Source organism: Haliotis rubra, unplaced genomic scaffold (genome assembly GCF_003918875.1).
Source record: "Haliotis rubra isolate DU_JTF1 unplaced genomic scaffold, ASM391887v1 Scf137, whole genome shotgun sequence".
NCBI classification, from domain to species: domain Eukaryota; kingdom Metazoa; phylum Mollusca; class Gastropoda; order Lepetellida; family Haliotidae; genus Haliotis; species Haliotis rubra.
Window position 1 is genome coordinate 1,552,102 of NW_025765303.1, and position 19,445 is coordinate 1,571,546.

General features: G+C 40.1%; 1 protein-coding gene across 1 annotated transcript; it reads left to right on the forward strand.

The window, feature by feature from the left end:
* The first annotated feature begins 653 nt into the window (after window positions 1–653).
* Window positions 654–18,029, forward strand: LOC124268219 (sialin-like). The gene is made up of 11 exons (XM_046703254.1): window positions 654–704; window positions 3,322–3,554; window positions 6,748–6,981; window positions 7,760–7,847; window positions 8,115–8,210; window positions 11,132–11,262; window positions 12,667–12,816; window positions 15,471–15,603; window positions 15,866–16,016; window positions 16,593–16,683; window positions 17,790–18,029. Exons 2-11 carry the CDS (start codon window positions 3,423–3,425, stop codon window positions 17,997–17,999), a joined length of 1,416 nt encoding a protein of 471 aa, XP_046559210.1. The 5' UTR covers window positions 654–704; window positions 3,322–3,422; the 3' UTR covers window positions 18,000–18,029.
* The last annotated feature ends 1,416 nt before the right edge of the window (window positions 18,030–19,445 follow it).

Consider the following 19,445-nt stretch of genomic DNA (forward strand, 5'->3'; position numbering starts at 1 on the left):
GCTGAAATATTGATGTCTGTTGCGTTAAGAAATAAAACGAAAACCTATATCTATCGTGAAATCAGCGCCTAAACTGGTTCGCGTTGATAACTACAATTCTGATGTGAAGGGAATCGACCTTACACACTTCTGTAACGGGAGCAGAAGTTTGTCCTTCATGAAACCATACAGCTTAACTCTGTTCTGATCAGTATCATGCTTGCTGTGACTGGGCTTCCAGAAGGTCCAAACACGGATTCCGACGTTGATATATAGTTTCATACATGAAATCCGGATTGGTAAATATTTAGAATATTACAAATACCGCTCCAGAATAAACAGTTTGTGAATTGATATAAACGTCTATATTCTAAATTTAATTATACATAACATCATTCCCAACGTTAAAATAGAGCTCGCCAAAATGATTTTAACCACATTTTCAATTTGATCTGATGTATAAATACACGACAAAAAAAAAGTATATCAGAGCGTCAATAGAATATTGTTAAACGCGATACTAAACAGGATAGGCACGAAAGTCCCGCGCATGTTATGGAAACCGTGCTGATTAACAGTTGTAAATGGAAGCTCTGATTATGTAACACAAGAAACGATCACACGTGATGTGGTGACAAGAGTGAATGGATATCGCTTGTGTGTTGTTGTACAAAGGACGGACCTGGAAGGCAGGGTATATGTTTGACGAAGGTTTCGGTGAAGTGGTGAGTACTGTGTTACCTACAATATGGCGAGGTATCAGTGAAATACAACAAAGTGTAGAAAGAGTATCAGATGCTGGACGCAGCTTTAACATGGACATCACGTGCAGATCAAGAAAGCTCCTCATACCGTTGTACCCCAGTCCGTAAAATATGTCAACTTGTACACATACGAGTAAGTTTGTTTATTTGTTGTTTTACGCCGCACACAGCAATATTCCAGCTATATGTCGGCGGCCTGTAACTAATTGTGTCTCGACCAGACAATCCAGTGATCAACAGCATGAGCATCGATCTCGATGAGAATGTATCGATCTACGCAATTGGGATACGATGGCATGTGTCAACCAAGTCAGCGAGCCTGACCGTCCGATCCCGTTAGTCGTCTCCTACGACAAACATGGGTAACTGAAAATCAATTCTAACTCGGATTTTCTCGGGTCTGTACACATAAGAGCAACAGTTTGTTTAGTTTGTTCAACAACATTTTCTTGTAATGGGTATTAAAATAACAAACAACAGGGTACATGGTATTCATAGCATAGCACGGTACCGCCATGTAATAGACTATTCCAGATTTTGCGATATTTTTCAATTCATCGTTCTCATTTCGAGATAAACGGTAAACATTAACACAACACACAAATCCAGCAACATCAGGTGATGTTGTAATCTTCGGATACTGATTGATATATTACTGAAAAATGAATAAATAAAATGATCACGTGTTACGTCAGCAATAATGAGGGCGGTGGGGTAGCTTAGTGGTTCGTTCGATCGTCACGCCGAAGACCCGGGTTCGATTCCCCACATATGTACAATGTGTGAAGCCCATTTCTGGTGTCCCCCGCCGTGATATTGCTGGAATATTGATAAAAGCGGCGTAAAACTAAACTCACTCACTCAGCAATAACGAAGGAATATAGGTCCACACATGACTGTCAAAGTTTTTCTTGTCAAAGTCTGTTACGTACCTTTTGCTGGATTGTTAAGATTAAGCACTATTTGTAAACGATCTTTAAACTGATCAATATGTTTTTGAATGTTATAACACCGTGTCCGAATACTTGATTTTATTATATTTGAGGGTGATTTAACTGAATGCAATACATGTGGATTTTAATGTCGTGTTTTTTATGTTTGATGTGATAATGGACGGTTGTTTTAGTGATCTTTGCCATCGTTTTTATTTTTTTTATAGAAATTGTTATTTGTTGTTCTTGGGCCAAATAGCTGCAGTATTGTTCACTCACTCACATATGACGGTAGAGGTTATTAATAAGAATCATATTATAGGTGTTCTATTCCCACACAATCAATGTATACGTAGATCACCAAACTCCAGGTGATCCAACACCAGTGAGGTGAGGTGAAGTGAAGTCAGGTGAGGTGAGGTGAGGTGAAATGGGGTTTAACGTCGTACATATGACAACGTGCATGCGTGTGTATGTGTGGTTGCTTGTATTAGCCCAACTTCAGCTGGTTTTATAGTGCTTACTCACTGAGATACCATGCCGCAGTGAAGCATGAATACCCCACTCAGACACATTATACTGACTCCGAGCCGACCAGTCCTTGTTGTACCCATTAATGCCGAGCGCCAGGCAGGGACCAACAAGTACCATAATTTAACGCTCTAACCACAACGCCACGGAGGCGGTACCGGTGAGGTGAAAAGCACACAACCGAATGATCAACATCTCTGTACTCTATGTTAAATCCCTTTCCAAATTCTTCTTCTTTTTGTTAATCGTGTAGTTTCTTTGTTTTGTAATTTGTTTTGTTTTGTTTTTTTTGTATTGTTTTTCCCTCATGTGCGTGCGTGCGTGCGTGCGTGCGTGTGTTATGGGTTTTGTCCACTTATCATCAGGAGTACAACTGTTATTTATATAAAAGATAAACACTATCACGATACCATTGACAGTATTATATGACAGGTTGTGCAGATTGATAAAATCATGACCACACCCGCTCTGATATAAAGCATTGAACATAAACCCATGATTTAGCCAATCAAACGGTTTCTCTATATCATGGCACATTATGGACGCAAGAATGATAAAATTCCTACATGTACAGTTATATGACGTGAGTCCGTATCTGTGAGTTAACAAATACTCATATATTCAGCACCATTTGTTAACCAGTACCCACACATACTACCCTTGACCAAACAGATATGTGTACACTTTCAAAGTTTGATGACTTAGTTTCAAGCATCTCCTTTCAGCAAATGTCATTTCGTTTGGACGCCTCATAACACTCTCCTCCCATCGTACCCGTAAAGACCCGGGGAATAATAGTCTTCAAACAACCCCTGCTTGTCCTAAGAAGTGACTGACAGGATCGGGTGGTCAGGCTCGCTGACTTGGTTGACACATGTCATCGTATCCCAGTTGCGTTATTCGATGTTCATGCTGTTCAGCACTGGACTTTCTGCTCCAGACAGACAGTCGTGTTATGGCTGGAACATTGCGGCGTTAAACAAACAAACGAAAACCAACTGATAAGATGTGTAGTGAAATTTCACAGAAAGAATATGACATAAGAGTCCTTGTATTGATACCTCACTGAGTCGACGCCATCATTATTGTTCACCATGATTGATATTTCCTTGCAGTTAGCCCCTTCGCCAGACGATGGATCCTGGCCTACGTGTCCTTCTTTGGTTTCGTGTTTCTGTACGCCACCCGTGTCAACATCAGCGTGGCCATCATCTGCATGGTGCGGTCGGCGACGTCCAACTTCACATCCAATGACAACAGCACTGCACTCAACGTGACGTCGAGGTCTCCAGATGTTGTTGATGATGCATGTGAGATATTGGAACAAGCTATCTCAACAACGACTCAGGTAAGCAATTATTTTATCTTAATGACACAATGGCATGAAGCCATACTATTGATATTTACAGATTACGATGAATGATGAATGAATGAATGAATGCAGTAAAGAGGATTCTGTTGAACCTTTCACAGTCTGGCTGGTTATGCTCAGACCCTTGTCCCGTTCCCTCCCAGCCCAGCCACCGAATGGGACTCCTCTCAAGAAGGACTCCGATTCGAACCCATCAAGAACTTTTGGGAGAATGTGGAGACACAACAACCTTCTGCATTACCCAGGGTGTCAGAAGAGCTGTGTTCCTGGAAGTAACCGCGGATACTTCACCAATGTCATTCAAGAGATTGGAAGGTAACAAACCAAAGCACCAAGAAGAAAGGGGAGTCGGCCAAAATGATACATGGGATGCAAGCCTTACATTTCGAATGTAAGGTCTGCATATTTGCCATGTTTTTCCTAAATCTTGTCAATTACATTTGTGTCGAATTGGACTGAAAGTTCATCGATATAAATAATTGTCAGTGGTTTCATTGAAGGTTACGAATGGGAAGTGCCTGGCCCTGATCATCGAACAGAAAGCCTTCTGTTTCAGTTTTCAGACGTGTCGACTTTAAAAAAACACACAACTCATACCTTGCTTTCATCATGAATTTTAACCCTGTGTGCATAATAAATATCTGTCATGAAGAGCCTCCATTTTAATCAACCCACGTCCTGGCAATATAAATGATAACTATAAGCAATTGAGGGAAGAGCAAGGGTGGTTAAATATATTGAATTACTAGTATATGAATCATCGTCTGAGTTTCTTGTTTCATCCAAAAAATATGAAAGGACAGGCACACTCAACTCCACATTTTCACCATGTGAGTAATACTATACTTTTGTATTCTGCCCAAGTATAAAATTCCTTCAATATGGAATCTGTCTTCAATCTGCATCCATTAGTACCTATAGGCCTGACTTTTACGTCGACTTCTTTTCAATGACATTCCATGAAGTTAGAAGTTGATCTCATTTTAATACAAATTTGGTGTATGGGCAGAAGTAAAAGCAGTTCTGAGCAAATTATAATTCTGACAGATCCATTTTCACAGACGGGTCAAATGATGTTAGCAAAGTATTAAAACTTTGAAGACCAAAACTGTCTGAACAATGAGGTTATGTAGTCGCTGTGTCAAGAATTTAGCTTCTGTCAGTACATACAAACAGCGATATTAACGAAAACAATAACTGTACGCGACGATGGTAGTTGCTCATGTAAAGAAATTAACTGTACGGGTTGTTGGAAAGGTACTGTACAGTTAGTTGGTTTCGTGTTATTTATCAAGTAGGAATGGGACCTTGGGTTGAAGCGTGCAGCTGTGTATTGAATGACATATTTGGTCTAATGTTTCTTTCCCCCCTCTTTAATCTGCTAAAATCTTAAATATGTTTTGTAAGTGAATATTATATCAAAGCTTCTTTAATACACCAACATTGTATATAGAACATTACAGTACATTTTTACCTTACAGAATAATAGACGCTGAAGCAATTGACGAGTCGTGCATCTCATTTCACACAACCAACCTTACAACAAGCACACCCATTAAACAAACAAGTAGAATCTAATATGTGAATCATGCGCGAAGCATTTTAAAATCAAATATGGACTTTCATTGCACATTGAACACATCCATTTGAATTCACGTGTAACGTATGTGAAAAGAAGTTTAAACAGCTGTGGAACTCCAAAAGCCAAATAAACAGCCATCACGACTGGAAACCTGAGCAAAGCACTTGGTGTAATGCCAAATATGGAAATAGAAAGGATCTCCAACGTCACCATCAATCATGTGAGGGTAAAGGTGGTTACAAGAGAGAAAGTCGTGTTGAATGTAATACTTGCAAAGTCACAGTTTCAAAATTATATCTGAAAGAGCATATCGAAGTCAACACAAGATGACAATGTTTCGGTGCCCCCAATCTTATAAACTTACAAATGGCGCACATCTCTGAAATGGCACAGTGATCACGCACATTGATAACCTTTATCAAATGACCATAATGGTCAATCCGAGTGCATTTTATTTTATGAACAGTTTTTCATTTTTGTGCCAAAGGTCGGGTCATAATTACCTGTAATATTTCCATCAACATTCTGTTTCTTTTTTGACGGGGGCCCTATATCTTCAACCCTCAATGTCAATGTAATGGGTCTGGTGTACACGACTTGCCACATTTTTTTATTTCCAAGGGAATTATACTTTCAAATTGTTTTGGTTTGAAGTTTTCTTTTTGTTGCTGGCAATATGAGATATCCTTTGGCGAACCTTGATGACATTATGTGGATGGTGCTTACACAAATATTTAATAATGTTACAAAAGTCTGATTTCTCTGCGCAATAATAACAATGGAAACTTCCATCCATGATTGAAAGCAAATAAACAGATCATCTCCGTATATCCTTTCGTTGTAATAGTGACCTATAATGGAGGAAAAGGGAACAAATCAGATAGCTGCAACTACCAAGACAGTATTGTGTCAGAAGAAACCAACAGCCCATACAGCAACTACCATCGATGCGTACAGTTATTGTTTTCTGTAATATCGCAGTTTATATGTATTGACAGAGTCAAAAATCTTAACACAGCGGCTACATAGCCTCATTTAACCTAAAAATGCACAATACGTGAAATGAATTCAATTGATAAATAAATGTTGTCGAACGCCGTCGAAAGTGGTCGATTTCCCGGCTTTTCCGATTAGCGCCGAAAGACGTGTCAAGAAATGCTTTAAATGCGAATAAAACATAATGTGCCATGACCAAATGATATAGGGGTTATAATCCATGACCATTCAGCTTATACGATAAGTCGATTTCATAAACATTTACTACTTGGAAATATCAAAATCTTACAAAGTTTGGGACTGACTCTCAACCGGGATAGATCTACCGTCTATCGGGGAATTGGTACTGGATGACGGTCAACTTCCGGTTGAGCATAGACAGGGCTTACCCCAAGTGAATTATTGAATTATTTTTCTAAAGTTACTCATAAGCTCCATAGAATACTATATAGTCGTCCCCGCAAAGTGTTAAAGAGCATTATATGTTTTACTAGTCTTGTGGAATTGTAGCTGACTAGACTTTCAGTGAATTCTTACACCGGTTCTTTACACAAAATACCAGCTCTTGAGTTCTTATTGGTTGTGTTCCAGAGAGGAGAGTTTGACTGGGACAAGCCCACCAGGTCTCGTATTCTCGCTATGTATTTCTATGGCTACATTTTCACACAAATACCCGGAGGGTGGCTGGCAGGACGATACGGGGCTCGCCGGGTGTGGGGACTTGGGATGTTCGTGAACGGACTTGGGACCATTCTCACCCCTGTCAGTGCTCGCCTGAATCTGTATGTTTTGTATGCAGTGAGATTCATCATAGGATTTGCAGCGGTGAGTTTCAGCAACTCGAACTTGTTTGTTTTAACACCAGATGTTGGTAAAAGATTGCGCCTTTGTCACAAACACTTACAAAGGCAAGGCAATTTTTCAAACTGATATTGGAAACATATTGTACAAGCTATAATAGGGATATGCATCAGACATCAGTATTGTCAGTGATTTGTCAAATTGTCTTCCACGTCTTTCATAAAACATGTTGTAAGCTTTATTACGGCATGGAGTACAATAGATCTGACCAAGCAACCTTTAATGAAACTAAAATACGAGAATCGATTTTCGCAAAAAGTGAAACCATGATTGTACTTCTTAAAGGAAAGAAATGCTGGAGCTGCCTGAAAACTGCCTGAAAGTCGAGCATGTCATTCAACACTGTAAATGCCTGACTGTTGTTTCCTTAAAACTCTGAATCCATCCCTCAGGAATTGAACACTCAAAGTACCTGTTTTTGTTTGTTTTGATTTGTGGTTGTTGTTGTTGTTGTTGTTGTTGTTGTTTGAAGTTGGATCATTGTCAAAGCCCGATTCCATTTTAGTTCTTCCACCCAACTAATCGATCAACATTCACCAAGCCTGATCACCCGATTTCTTCATGTTAGACACCTGTTCTAACTCGGAATCACCGTTCGGGTCCAGGCCGTATATATTGTAATGAAGTAAATGTGGGTCGATATAACTGAAGTATTTTATCACTTTCCCATAAACATTTTATATGCAATCTGATGAAATGATTTTTTTCGTAACGGATGCTTATCTTTTTGGGGATGTCTCAGGGCGTGTCATTTCCTGCTACACATTCACTATGGGGGAGATGGGCGCCTCCCCTCGAGAGAAGCAAACTCATGTCGGTTTGCTATGCAGGTAACGTAACGTAAAGTAAAGTACTGTAACGTAACAAATATCAACTGTTCCTGAAATTCTTGACTAAAACAGACTGCAGTTAACTTGTTTCCATGTAAACTGCCTGAATTGCAGCATAAACATTTCCCCTAATTAAAACCCCAAAATAGGAAGGTGCTTCACATTTTAACTGTCTGAGTTGTGATGAAACAAAATCTGAGAGATACAGACACGTGACTATTCAGGTGGAAACTCATATAACAATGGCGATACTTGCATCATCTGCAGGATCTCACGCGGGCACTATCGTCGCATTCGCACTGTCTGGGTACCTCTGTGCCAACGGGTTTGACAACGGTTGGGGATCCATATTCTACGTGTTTGGTTTGTATAGTTTTACCTAATCAACAGAATTATAACTTAAGAAAACAACTACAATTAGATGTGATGTTGATAATGTTACATGGTATAATACTGAATTCAGTATACTTGACAATGACAATTTGAAAGCTGCTTATATAAGAGTGTTGTCAAGGCAATCATTACCATCACTATATACATGCATCGTCATTGTTTTCAGTAGAAATGGACAAATTTAGAAATTATTCTCTGTTATTTCTGCACTAATATTCTGTCAGTTTTGATCAATGGATGTGAAAAAATGCTCTTACATGCGAATCCAGAGTCACCAGGTGTGAGTCCATAAGTTTCACTCAGTATAGTCCGTTTAAGGAAAAATCTCCCCAATGAATTGCACTCTAACTCAAAAACAAATAATCGTAAATGACTCAAACCTACGTTAAAGTAAATAGGAAAAACACACCAACTCTGCAGAATTTTGTCATACTTTTGTCTACAAAATGAAAAAGTTCTTTAACAAACCGTTATTGTTTCATTAGCTATATCACGATTTGTGACAAGGGTGTAGCGACAGCTCAGGTAACAGCCAGGTAAGCGAGAGGCACGTGCAAATTCGTCACGTGACTGTTTATCCTACTGATTGAGCGATTGATTCATCTCACACAATAAAGTTTACTGGTGATGTTAAAGCTGTAATTTACAAGGTCTACGACTTCTTCAAGTCTGATACTCAACGGGGCAGACCATTTTATGCACTTAACAAGTTTCTTAAACGTACATCTTGTGCTGTTGGGGTTCACAGAGCCGCAGCTGAAAGCATTATTAAAACAACGACAAACTCCATCTTCAAACAGTAGCGTCCAGGAGGGGGTCGTATTAAATGCCTTAGCAACTTTTTAAAACATTGATTCGTTTCAAAAACAACTAGTCAAGAACACAATCCGATGTTTGAACAGCAAGAATAGACATTTATCCTTACGGATACTGCAAAAAGAAAGGGAATTGAACATTCCCTCTCAATATCTAAGTACCAACTTTGGAAATTGCTTCATAAGTTCGGATTTCGGTACACCAAAGGTAGTGGGGAAGTGAGACGTGTTCTTTTTGGAAGATCAGATATTGTGCGAATGAGAAATAAATATTTACGCACCATACGTCAAAAGAGGGAAGAGGGGTTTGAGCCTGTTTATCTTGATGAGACTTGTTGAATGCAAGCCACACTGCAGAAACAGAATGGGTTGCTAGCACTGAAGAGACATGTTCCAGAAGACTGCCTTTAAACAAAGGAGAGCGACTCATTTTACCTGGGTGTTCTCTTGTGTTTAAGGCGAATGCCAAAGACAACAGAGATTATCACACCGAGATGATTGGACATGTTTTTATGGAATGGGTAAAAAAACAACTGATAACGGCGTTGCCATCAACGAGCTTGATTGTCATGGACGGTGCTCCATATCATAGTGTCCAGGATCCTGATATGAAAGCCCCAACTTCAAATTCAAGGAAGGGAGGGAGACATGATAGCGTGGTTAGAAAACCATTATATACCGTTTCCACAAAACACAACAAAACCAAAACTTTATGAAATCATTAAAATCAACAAAAGAGCACATGTGTATAGAATTGACCAGTATCTGAAATCACAAGGTCATAATTTCTTACGTTTGCCTCCTTATCACCCCGATTGAACTCATCTGGGGTATCATCAAATCTGACATTGCCCTGAATAACACAACGTTTAATATGACAGACGTTTAAAATCTAGTCCACGAATCCATGATACATGGCAAAAATCAGATGAGAAAGTTGAAAATGTTGTGGAGCATCAGTACTGGCTTCAAAGCGGTTTACAACAGGTGACTATCAGTCCTGTTATCATACGAGTGCATTCTGATGACTCTGACATTGACTGACAGCAGTGAGTCCATGTCCAATTCATAATCAGTGTGATGACTTTTGATACCATCCCCTACCGATGAAATCAACATCACACGTGCCTCTCGCTCGCCTGGCCGTTACCTGAGCTGTCGCTGGTTTGTTAAACAATTGTTTATTTTGTAGACAAAAATTATGACATATTTCTGCAGAGTTTGTGTTTTTCCTATTTACTTTGGCGCTGGTTTGAGTCATTTGTGATTATTTGATTTTGAGTTAGAGTGCAATTTATTGGTGAGATTTGGACTCAAACGGGATGTATGAAGATATATGTATATGTTTACTTGCTAATTTTAAACAACATCTGTGAAGGTCTTGTTATTTTGCCGCCCTTTGATGACAGTATTTTCAATTAACAACATGCGTTCATTATGTATGCAAAACGTTTCTAGTCACGATATGGCAGAAATACTGCCGATGTGACTAAATTTTAACTCGTTCACTATCTCTACTCATAATGGGCCCATAATGTAAAGCAATTGTTAAATAAATATGGTTTTAGTTATGTGTGGCACAATCGAGATGGTTATATAATAAGTTCTTATTTGGTTTTAAAGAAAGGTGTGTATCACTAGATCAACAAACATGGTTTGGATTAATATGTCAAACATTCAGGTGTGAATGTAACTCATATAGAATAGCCCTTACTAAATTTTGGTGTTTAAATCACAGATTAATGATAGACCAAGGTAGAAAACTTCCTATTGATAAAGAGCAACGATTTTGTACTCTGTGCATTGTACCCTGTATTGAAACAGAGTACCATTTCTGCATAATATGCCCCTTTGTCATCCAAAAACCCAGATGTTATTGTCAAGGAATTTTTTTTATGGATTTTATGTGTCTCGTAGGCCTGTAAAGGCCGGACAGGTGTTTTATATGTGATATTGAAGATTTAAATATTATGTAAACATTTGCGTGACACAATAATAAAATAACCTCTCTCATCATTATTACCAACTGCATCTCATATATAATATAAAATGATGTATGTTCCACGTTGCTCTTAGGTGCTGGAAACTTGCTGTGGTTCGGTCTGTGGATGGTGCTGTCAGCTGACAATCCCCGAAAACATAAATTCATATCTGAGAAGGAGATTGCTTACATCGAGAACAAGATAGGCTACAAGACGAACGTTAAGGTAGGATGTATGTCTGACTTTTTACGTAAGATGAACAATGGCACTCTGGAACTCACAAGGCAAATATGATACGTCTACCAACTAGATGATGAGCGATACAACCCCTTACATGCAGTTATCTCAAGTTCCGATCCAATGAGACCGCCTCCGTGGTGTAGTGGTCAGAGCGTCCGCCCGGAGAGCGAAAGTTCGCAGGCTCGATCCCTGGCCGCGTCATACCAAAAGACGTTAAAATATGGTAGGCCTACTTGTTGGTCCCACCCTGGCGCTCGGCATTAATGGGTACAACAAGGACCGGTCGGCTCAGAGTCGGTATACTGTGTCTGAGTGGGGTATTCATGCTTCACTGCGGCATGGTATCTCAGTGGGCTAGCACTATAAAACCAGCTTCAGTCTGGGCAAGCAGCCGCACATACACATACACACGCATGCACGTCGTGATATGAGCGAAATATTCTTAAGTGCGACGTTAATCCCAATTTCACCTCACCTCACCCCATTCACCCCAACGACAAAACATTTTGAGCGATTGTTACCGATGGAGTGTGGCTCTACCCTCTTTACGATGACCTTGTATCTCCACTGGGTTTCAGTGATTCCTTCATATCACTATCAAATTCGGAAATTCGTGAATAATAACATAATATTCGGTATGTAATGATTGATCGAAACAAAGCAGTTGTCTATAGGCTATAACAGTGAGTGAGTTTAGTTTTACGCCGCTTTTAGCAATATTCCAGCAATATCACAGCGGTGGACACAAGCAATGGGCTTCACACATTGTACCCATGTGGGGAATCGAACCTAATCGAGTCTAATCATTAGGCTACCCCACCGCCCCATAGGCTATAACAACACATGGATGACAACTTTCAGACACTGGAATCAATACAATGCTTCAATATCCATAGATAATGTAAACCATACCTGTAATACCATCTGGAAGCATCAGGTTCATATTTCACTCTTGTTTTACCTAGAACCGATATGTACGTTTAATTTTACCTCAGACAGTCGTCTTGTCACCCGGGAAAACGCAGAAGTGTTTGAATTGATTTAATTCCGATAAATGAAAGGACTTGGGTATTGCTGGCAGGTAATGATACTGCAACAGAGTAACACAATCTAGCATTGCAGTTATCTTGGCGTATTCGTGACTGTCACACTACTTTTACATTCCGTTCAATAAATTCCTTTTTCGATGTGACCTACTTCCCGAATGTACCGAACCTCATACAAGAACTCACTGGAGTTAGGCTAAATTGTTTTGTATCATAAAGTGCTGTGTTCTGTTGTCTAATAATTTAAAGGAACGACTCAAGTGAATTCTTGTTTTGTCTGACATTGACCTTCACATGTGCCACATGCATGTTAAGTAAAAAGTATGCCTTCTCTCTATTTCAGACTCGTTCGACCCCATGGTTGGCTATGGCCAAGTCCGGACCTCTCTGGGCCATCATTCTGGCCCATATGTGCAACAACTGGACTAATTATACTCTCATCACTGTGCTCCCTACTTTCATGAAGGAAGTTCTTAAGTTTAACATCCGCCAGGTTTGTTTAACGCAGTTTCAGTTCTATTAACGTCACCTCTATCGAGTCTGGATCAGACACCCAAGTTACTGGTATATTGAGCAGCAGCAGACAATCGACATGTCAACCAAGTTCTATCCAGTTGTCTTTCACGCATAGAATAGGTTTTGAATTAGAAATAAATTGTCTGCGCTTGGTAGAAGCAGCATTTCTTTTGTGCTTTCACAAACTTGGACTTTTCACTGGATTATTGTACAAATTTGATTCTGCAAAGTTGATCATATTGTACATGATCATTTCCTTCACATATTGGTGCAATTTTGAGACTTTGGGGACTGAAATGTGGATTTTGTGCATAATTTTCTCATTCATAAAGGTTGATTTTATTGTCAACTTGAGTTCACCACCAATCAAGGGTGTAGCTGAGGCCTTCAAAACCCAAGCTGACTCAGCCAGTGTAACAATGACCAATCAGTCAACATTTGCCTACAGCAGGGAGACTCTGCTTGCCATTGGTGAAAAGTGTTCAAGTGCACATCTTGGAGCAACTGCCAAGGGACCGAACTCTGAACTACTTCACCATCTGAATAATCTTAGAGTACTGAGACCGCCTTACTACAAATTCTGGATGACCGGAGATGCCATGCGGACTTGGGTAATGTGTCTCTTCTCCTCTTGCTCGATCTCTCAGAGGCGTTAGACACGGTCAACCATCAGAAGCTCATCAGCAATCTTCAGGACGATTATAACATACAAGGAGATGCATTGGCCTGGTTCCATTCCTATCTGAGCACGAGGAGTCAGTCAGTTCTTGTCTCTGAAAGCATGTCTGAATCAACGATCCTAGAGTATGGTGTATCCCAGGGCTCAGTCCTTGGGACACTTCTCTTTGTGTTATACACAAACCCCTTGGAGAAGGTCATTGATAACTTTGATGTGAATCATCACGCATTTGCAGACGACCTTCAATTGATGGATTCATTCCTTCAAACCAGAGGATGTACAAATTGCCAGATCAAGAGTGAGTCAGTGCACGAAGGCAATTAGTTCATGGATGATGACAAATGGGCTGAAGCTCAATGATGACAAGACTGAGGCTATGTTGATTGGCACATCGCAACGTCTGAAAAGGATAAACTCTACGGACATCACAGTAGCCAACTCAGATATCCCACTTTCATCCAGTGTAAAGAACCTAGGTGTTTATCTTGATCCTTGTCTCACCATGGAGCAACATGTCAACCATCTCTGTAGAGTAGGCTACTTCCATCTCCACTCTATTGGTAACATCCGCTATCTTGTAACCACAGATGCAGCTAAAGTTCTCACTCAGTCACTTGTTCTCTCCAGGATTGACTATTGCAATAGCCTACAGCTTGGAATCTCTAATGATCTTCTCTTCAGACTTCAAAAACTTCAAAATGCTGCCGCCAGAGTTGTCACAAAAACATCCAAATGGTCTCACATAACCCCAGTCCTCCAGAGTCTGCATTGGCTGCCGGTTGAAGCCAGAATTCAGCTCAAGATCCTCACTCTTGTTTTCCACTGCAGACACGGCCTAGCTCCTCTATACCTCTCTGAGATGTTGTCAACATATGTGCCTGCCCGTTCTCTCCACTCCCAGAATCAAGATCTTCTCTCAGCTCCCCAAATTCATATCAAACACTTTGGCCATAGGTCATTCACATTTGCAGCACCAACCCTGTGGAACAGTGTTTCTACTCCCCAAAATGCTTCATCCTTAGAAGCATTCAAATCGGGACTCAAAACCTTCCCTTCAAAAAAGTCTACAACCTATAACTGCGAAATATTCTCATAGTCATTAAACGAACTGTCATATCTTCCTCGTGAACTCTAGTGACTCTTTTTATATGTAGCGCTTTGAGCCTGCTCTGGATGGACTATGGGGAACAAGATATATCCATTTATTATTATTATTATTATTAGTAGTAGTAGTAGTAGTAGTATATAACGGTAAATAGGGATGGTATAATCTTGATTCGATGTTGTGCGAAATCGTAATTCGCAGTGAGGGTTTGATTGTTCAGCCCATGAACAAGCAAAGCAGATGTCGCTGCCTTCTGCATAAACGAGGGAAAGCTGAAGAGTTTCCATCTTTGTTGACTTGCATTGATAGGGTTTGCTGTTATTCTTTAAACTTGTCCCTTCGATAAAGTCAACACATTGCTTCCAACGATGCTAAAATGTTTGAATCCCAGTGGTAAAGGTTTTTTCCTGGAATGCTTGATGCCAGTGATAAGCGCTTCTTCCTGGAATGCTTTGATCCTTACTGTTGAAAGTTTCTTCCTGGCCTCCACAGCAGAAACTACATCAGCATTACTTACTTTAAGCTTGCAAGGCAGTTTTTTCTTCATGTTGGAAACGGGTGAAATTCTGATTCAGCAAAACCTGGTGAATACGGAAGGTGTTCAATGCGCACAAAGCCCCAGACTTGTGCTCATCAGGTGAAAGAACACACCCTTGGTGAATTTTCTACGACGTTTGGTGTTGATGTCATCACAGTTAGCAGATTAGTAAACCGTTAGCCATTAATAGCTTGTCCTTTCAGTAGGTTGTGGAATCCGTTTGGATGACACAGGTGGCGAAATCACCTTGCAAACTAAGAACGTCCCTCAGCATATCTAATGGAATAAATGTACATTATGTTGTTACAGAACGGAGTGATATCCTCCTTACCCTATGTCTGTCATTCTGTGGCGGCAGTGCTGGCTGGTCAGTTGGCTGACTTCGTGAGAGCCAGAACCAAACTCGGCACCACAAAGGTCAGGAAGATCTGCCAGAACACAGGTATTTGTGTGTGCTTTCAGAATATACTCAAGGGCGAAAGTAATTGCGACCATGTCACCTTGATTTTACCTGAATGTATAGGAAAGGTACTCAATAAATGGATCATCATCTTTGTGTTTGTACATTCAGGTATTTGAAGAAAAACCACAGTAAATTGAAGCTGTTTCAGTGCCATTTAAGGCATAAGTTAGTGCCATGACTAATTTACTTTCTCGCCCTTTCACGGGAGAATTTTAATTACATAAAGACTCTCCATCTTCAGCGTTTCTCTCGGTTGCCGTTTTCCTTGTGGCAACAGGCTTTGTGAAGTGTGAAAACAGGATGATCGCAGTCGTCTTGCTATGCGCCGCTGTAGGCTGCCTGGGAATAAGCAAAGCAGGATACATGGTGAACCACGTCGACATTGCCCCCAAGTATGTTAACACTTGCATAAAATCTTGGATGGTTGCGTGCCCCTTACTTTATGTTTTGAAAACAACGTCGTTCTGTGCGATGTCAGGCAACAAATACATTTTCAAACGAATGCGTGGGTTGGAGGCGGCGGACTAGCCTAGTGGTTGAAGCGTTCGCTCGTCACGCCGAAGACCCGGGTTCGATTTCCCACATGGGTACATTGTGTGAATCCCTTTTCTGGTGTCCCCTGCCGTGAATTTGCTGGAATATTGCAAAAAGCGGCGTGAAAACTAAACTCGCTCACTCAAATGCGTGAGTAGTGTGCTAACGGCAGGACAAGCTTACCCTTTTCTCGAACACTACCACTTGCATAATATTGATTAATAAGCTACAAACCCCTGGATACGGATATGTGTTCAAAATGTGAAAATCTTAACAATAAATAGAATGAGTAACTGTGGTTTATATTTCAAAAAGTAATTGAAAGAAAAACTAAAACATGATCGTGACACAACATTTTGCAGTAATATAACCATTCCCATATGATTGTGGCTATAACTAAATCTAGTTTCAACAATGTCTTCATTGTCTTGCAGCTATTCTGGTTTACTATTTGGTTTTACCAACACAATTGCTACTATACCCGGGATGATAGCCCCTCTTGTAGCTGGGGCTCTCACACCAAACGTAAGTATGGTTGTTTTGTTGTTGAACGCCCCACAATATTCCAGATATGTGTCGAACTGTAAAATATTGTAGCTTTGATCAAACAATACACTGATTCCTATTGGGAACCTATCATATTGACCACAATGAATACATATGTATTTTCAACCGTGAAGATCCGGGATGGAATTGGTATTCAGCAACCCATGCTTGTCCTTGTTTTGTACAGACCGCCTCCGTGGTGTAGTGGTTAGAGCGTCCGCCCGGAGAGCGGAAGGTCGCGGGTTCGATCCCCGATCGCGTCATACCAAAAGACGTTAAAATATGGTACTTGTTGGTCCCTGCCTGAGGCTCGGCATTAATGGGTACAACAAGGACTGGTCGGCTCGGAGTCAGTATGTGTCTGAGTGGGGTATTCATGCCTAACTGCGGCATGGTATCTCAGTGGGCTAGCACTATAAAACCAGCTTCAGTCTGGGCTAGTACACACGCATGCACGTCGTCATATGAGCGAAATATTCTCAAGCACGACGTAAAACCCAATTTCACCTCATCTCACCTTAACAGGCGACTGACGGCATCGGGTGGTGAGGCTCACTGACTTGGTTGACACATGTCATCGCATCCCAGTTTCATAGATCAGGGCTCATGCTGTTGGTCATTGGATTATCTGATCCAGTCTCGGTTTTTACTGGGAGCATATTGTAACCAGTACTGACCACTTGATATTCTGGCAGGGTTGGGAGTGATGGGATTTTAGCATAAGAAATACTGTTTAAAAGAGAGGAATTGTAAGCCCCAGTAAATACCCTGTTGCATGACGATTTTCAAACACGAATATTAATGTTCATCGTTTTTATTGATATGTACGCCATCGTAGCTGACAAAATATCTACCCTCCATTCAAGTTCACAGCCATCACAACGCCCAGAATGCCACCCCAAACATTTACAGAGCACCATGAAGTGTTTGGAATATTATTTTTTGTGATAAAACGACCAAATACAAAATAATTGCGTGAAATTAAATCCTTAAACAAGACAACATATTAAGAATTCCGTCTTTACTGTCATGTTAGCCACCTTCCATATTAACTATGATTAATATTTTACACCTTCTTTTCTCAGAAAACTGCCGAGGAATGGCGTCTCGTGCTGTACATATGTGCGGGATTTCTGGTGGCAGGTGCGCTTATCTTCGCTTTCCTCGCCAGTGGTGAGGCACAACCATGGAACAACCATGGCGAGGTGGAGCTGGACGTAGCAAAGGACAAGAAATCACATAAATATATCGCCGTGGACACCATAAAGGAAACAGGAGAGGACCCTCGGATGTAGCGCCAACGACTTTGCCACTACAACAAGAACTTCTATTCTATATTTATGACAAAAATATGTTGTTTGGTCTTGTACTTGATTCTTTGTCTAATCATTGTTTTGAAGAATAAACGACATCGACAATGTCAACTCAAATCGTATGTAATAATTCGTGATATACATCAGTCTTAAAATTTAAATTTTGACGTTCGAAATGACATCTCACGAGAAACGACATAGAAGTTGAAGATTGTTGACGGTATCCGGCCATTGAGAACGTTTTATACGCTGGGTGTGATCGGTGCAATTTCCAAATAGGAGCGGGACGGTGCAGTGGCCAAGTGGTTAAAGCGTTCACTCCTCACACCGAAGACCCGGTTTCGATTCATGGGTACAATGTGTGAAGCCCATTTCTGGTGTTAAGTGCCGTGATATTGCTGGGATATTGCTAAATGCGACGTAAAACAAAACTCACTTACTCCAAATGGGAGCTCAAAAAAATGAAAATATTATAAGATTAATAGAGACAAATATAGCGATGTCGGTCTCCATGTTCTTTATGCCCCATTCTACTAGTTTATCCTTCCAGACCTCATTCAATTTGCCTTTTGCCATTTTTGCAATCAAATGATTATTGTTGAATGGTTTAATTTCTATTTGAGAAATCTTTTAGAATGCATTGCAACCTATAGGCTTTTTTGCAATCAAGCTCGTGATTATTGTTTGAATGGGTTAATTTCTATTTGAGAAATAGTTTGGAATGCATTGCAGCCTGAAATCTGTAAGTCACCTGGTTCTGATAACATAGGTATGAATTATGTCACTTACAGTGTCATAATCTTAGTGTTGTGTACTCTGGTTTGGAGTATGACACTTGTGGCTATTGAAACCGATGCTGACTTTATTAAAACTTTAAAGGAACGAGTATCATGGTTCTTGGTTTTATTGAAACAATGTTGTTTGTTCTGACTGAATGGACGAAATCACCTCCGGTTTTGACATATTTACTGTGCTTGTGTAAAACGTTTAAATTTGGAAATGTTATAAGTTTGTATCAATTTATTACAAAGCGGATATTGCTGGATTTAGGAATATATTTTGTTGTCTCAGGAAAACTTAACCTGAAACGAGATAAACGCGTTTTTGAAACTGTCAGTAAAATTTGGTGACCTCAGCTGAATAAGGTAAGGGTTCATTGTAATTTACTTCGTATGGATTTATGCGTAATTTTATCTTTAACCCAAAAAAGTACGTATAATACATATTGGTGTTCGAATGACAATAGTTGATCACTGGCTTGTCTGGTCAAGATTCGAATATTTACAGACCGCCTTCATGTAGCTGGAATATTGATGAGTGCAGCGTAAACTAAACTCTCCTCACTCACTCGAATGACAATATTTAGCGTTTCCATTTCTAAAGCATAATCACGAAAATATAGGAAGGGTGCTAGAAATCATAATTCTG

What these genes read in the sequence shown, in the direction of transcription:
- LOC124268219 (XM_046703254.1), top strand. Translation starts at nt 3,423, where the DNA reads ATGGTGCGGTCGGCGACGTCCAACTTCACATCCAATGACAACAGCACT. An exon ending in TCATCATAGGATTTGCAGCG is followed by an intron (nt 6,982 to 7,759) that starts GTGAGTTTCAGC and finishes GGGATGTCTCAG; the next exon opens with GGCGTGTCATTTCCTGCTAC. An exon ending in GAAGATCTGCCAGAACACAG is followed by an intron (nt 15,604 to 15,865) that starts GTATTTGTGTGT and finishes CTCCATCTTCAG; the next exon opens with CGTTTCTCTCGGTTGCCGTT.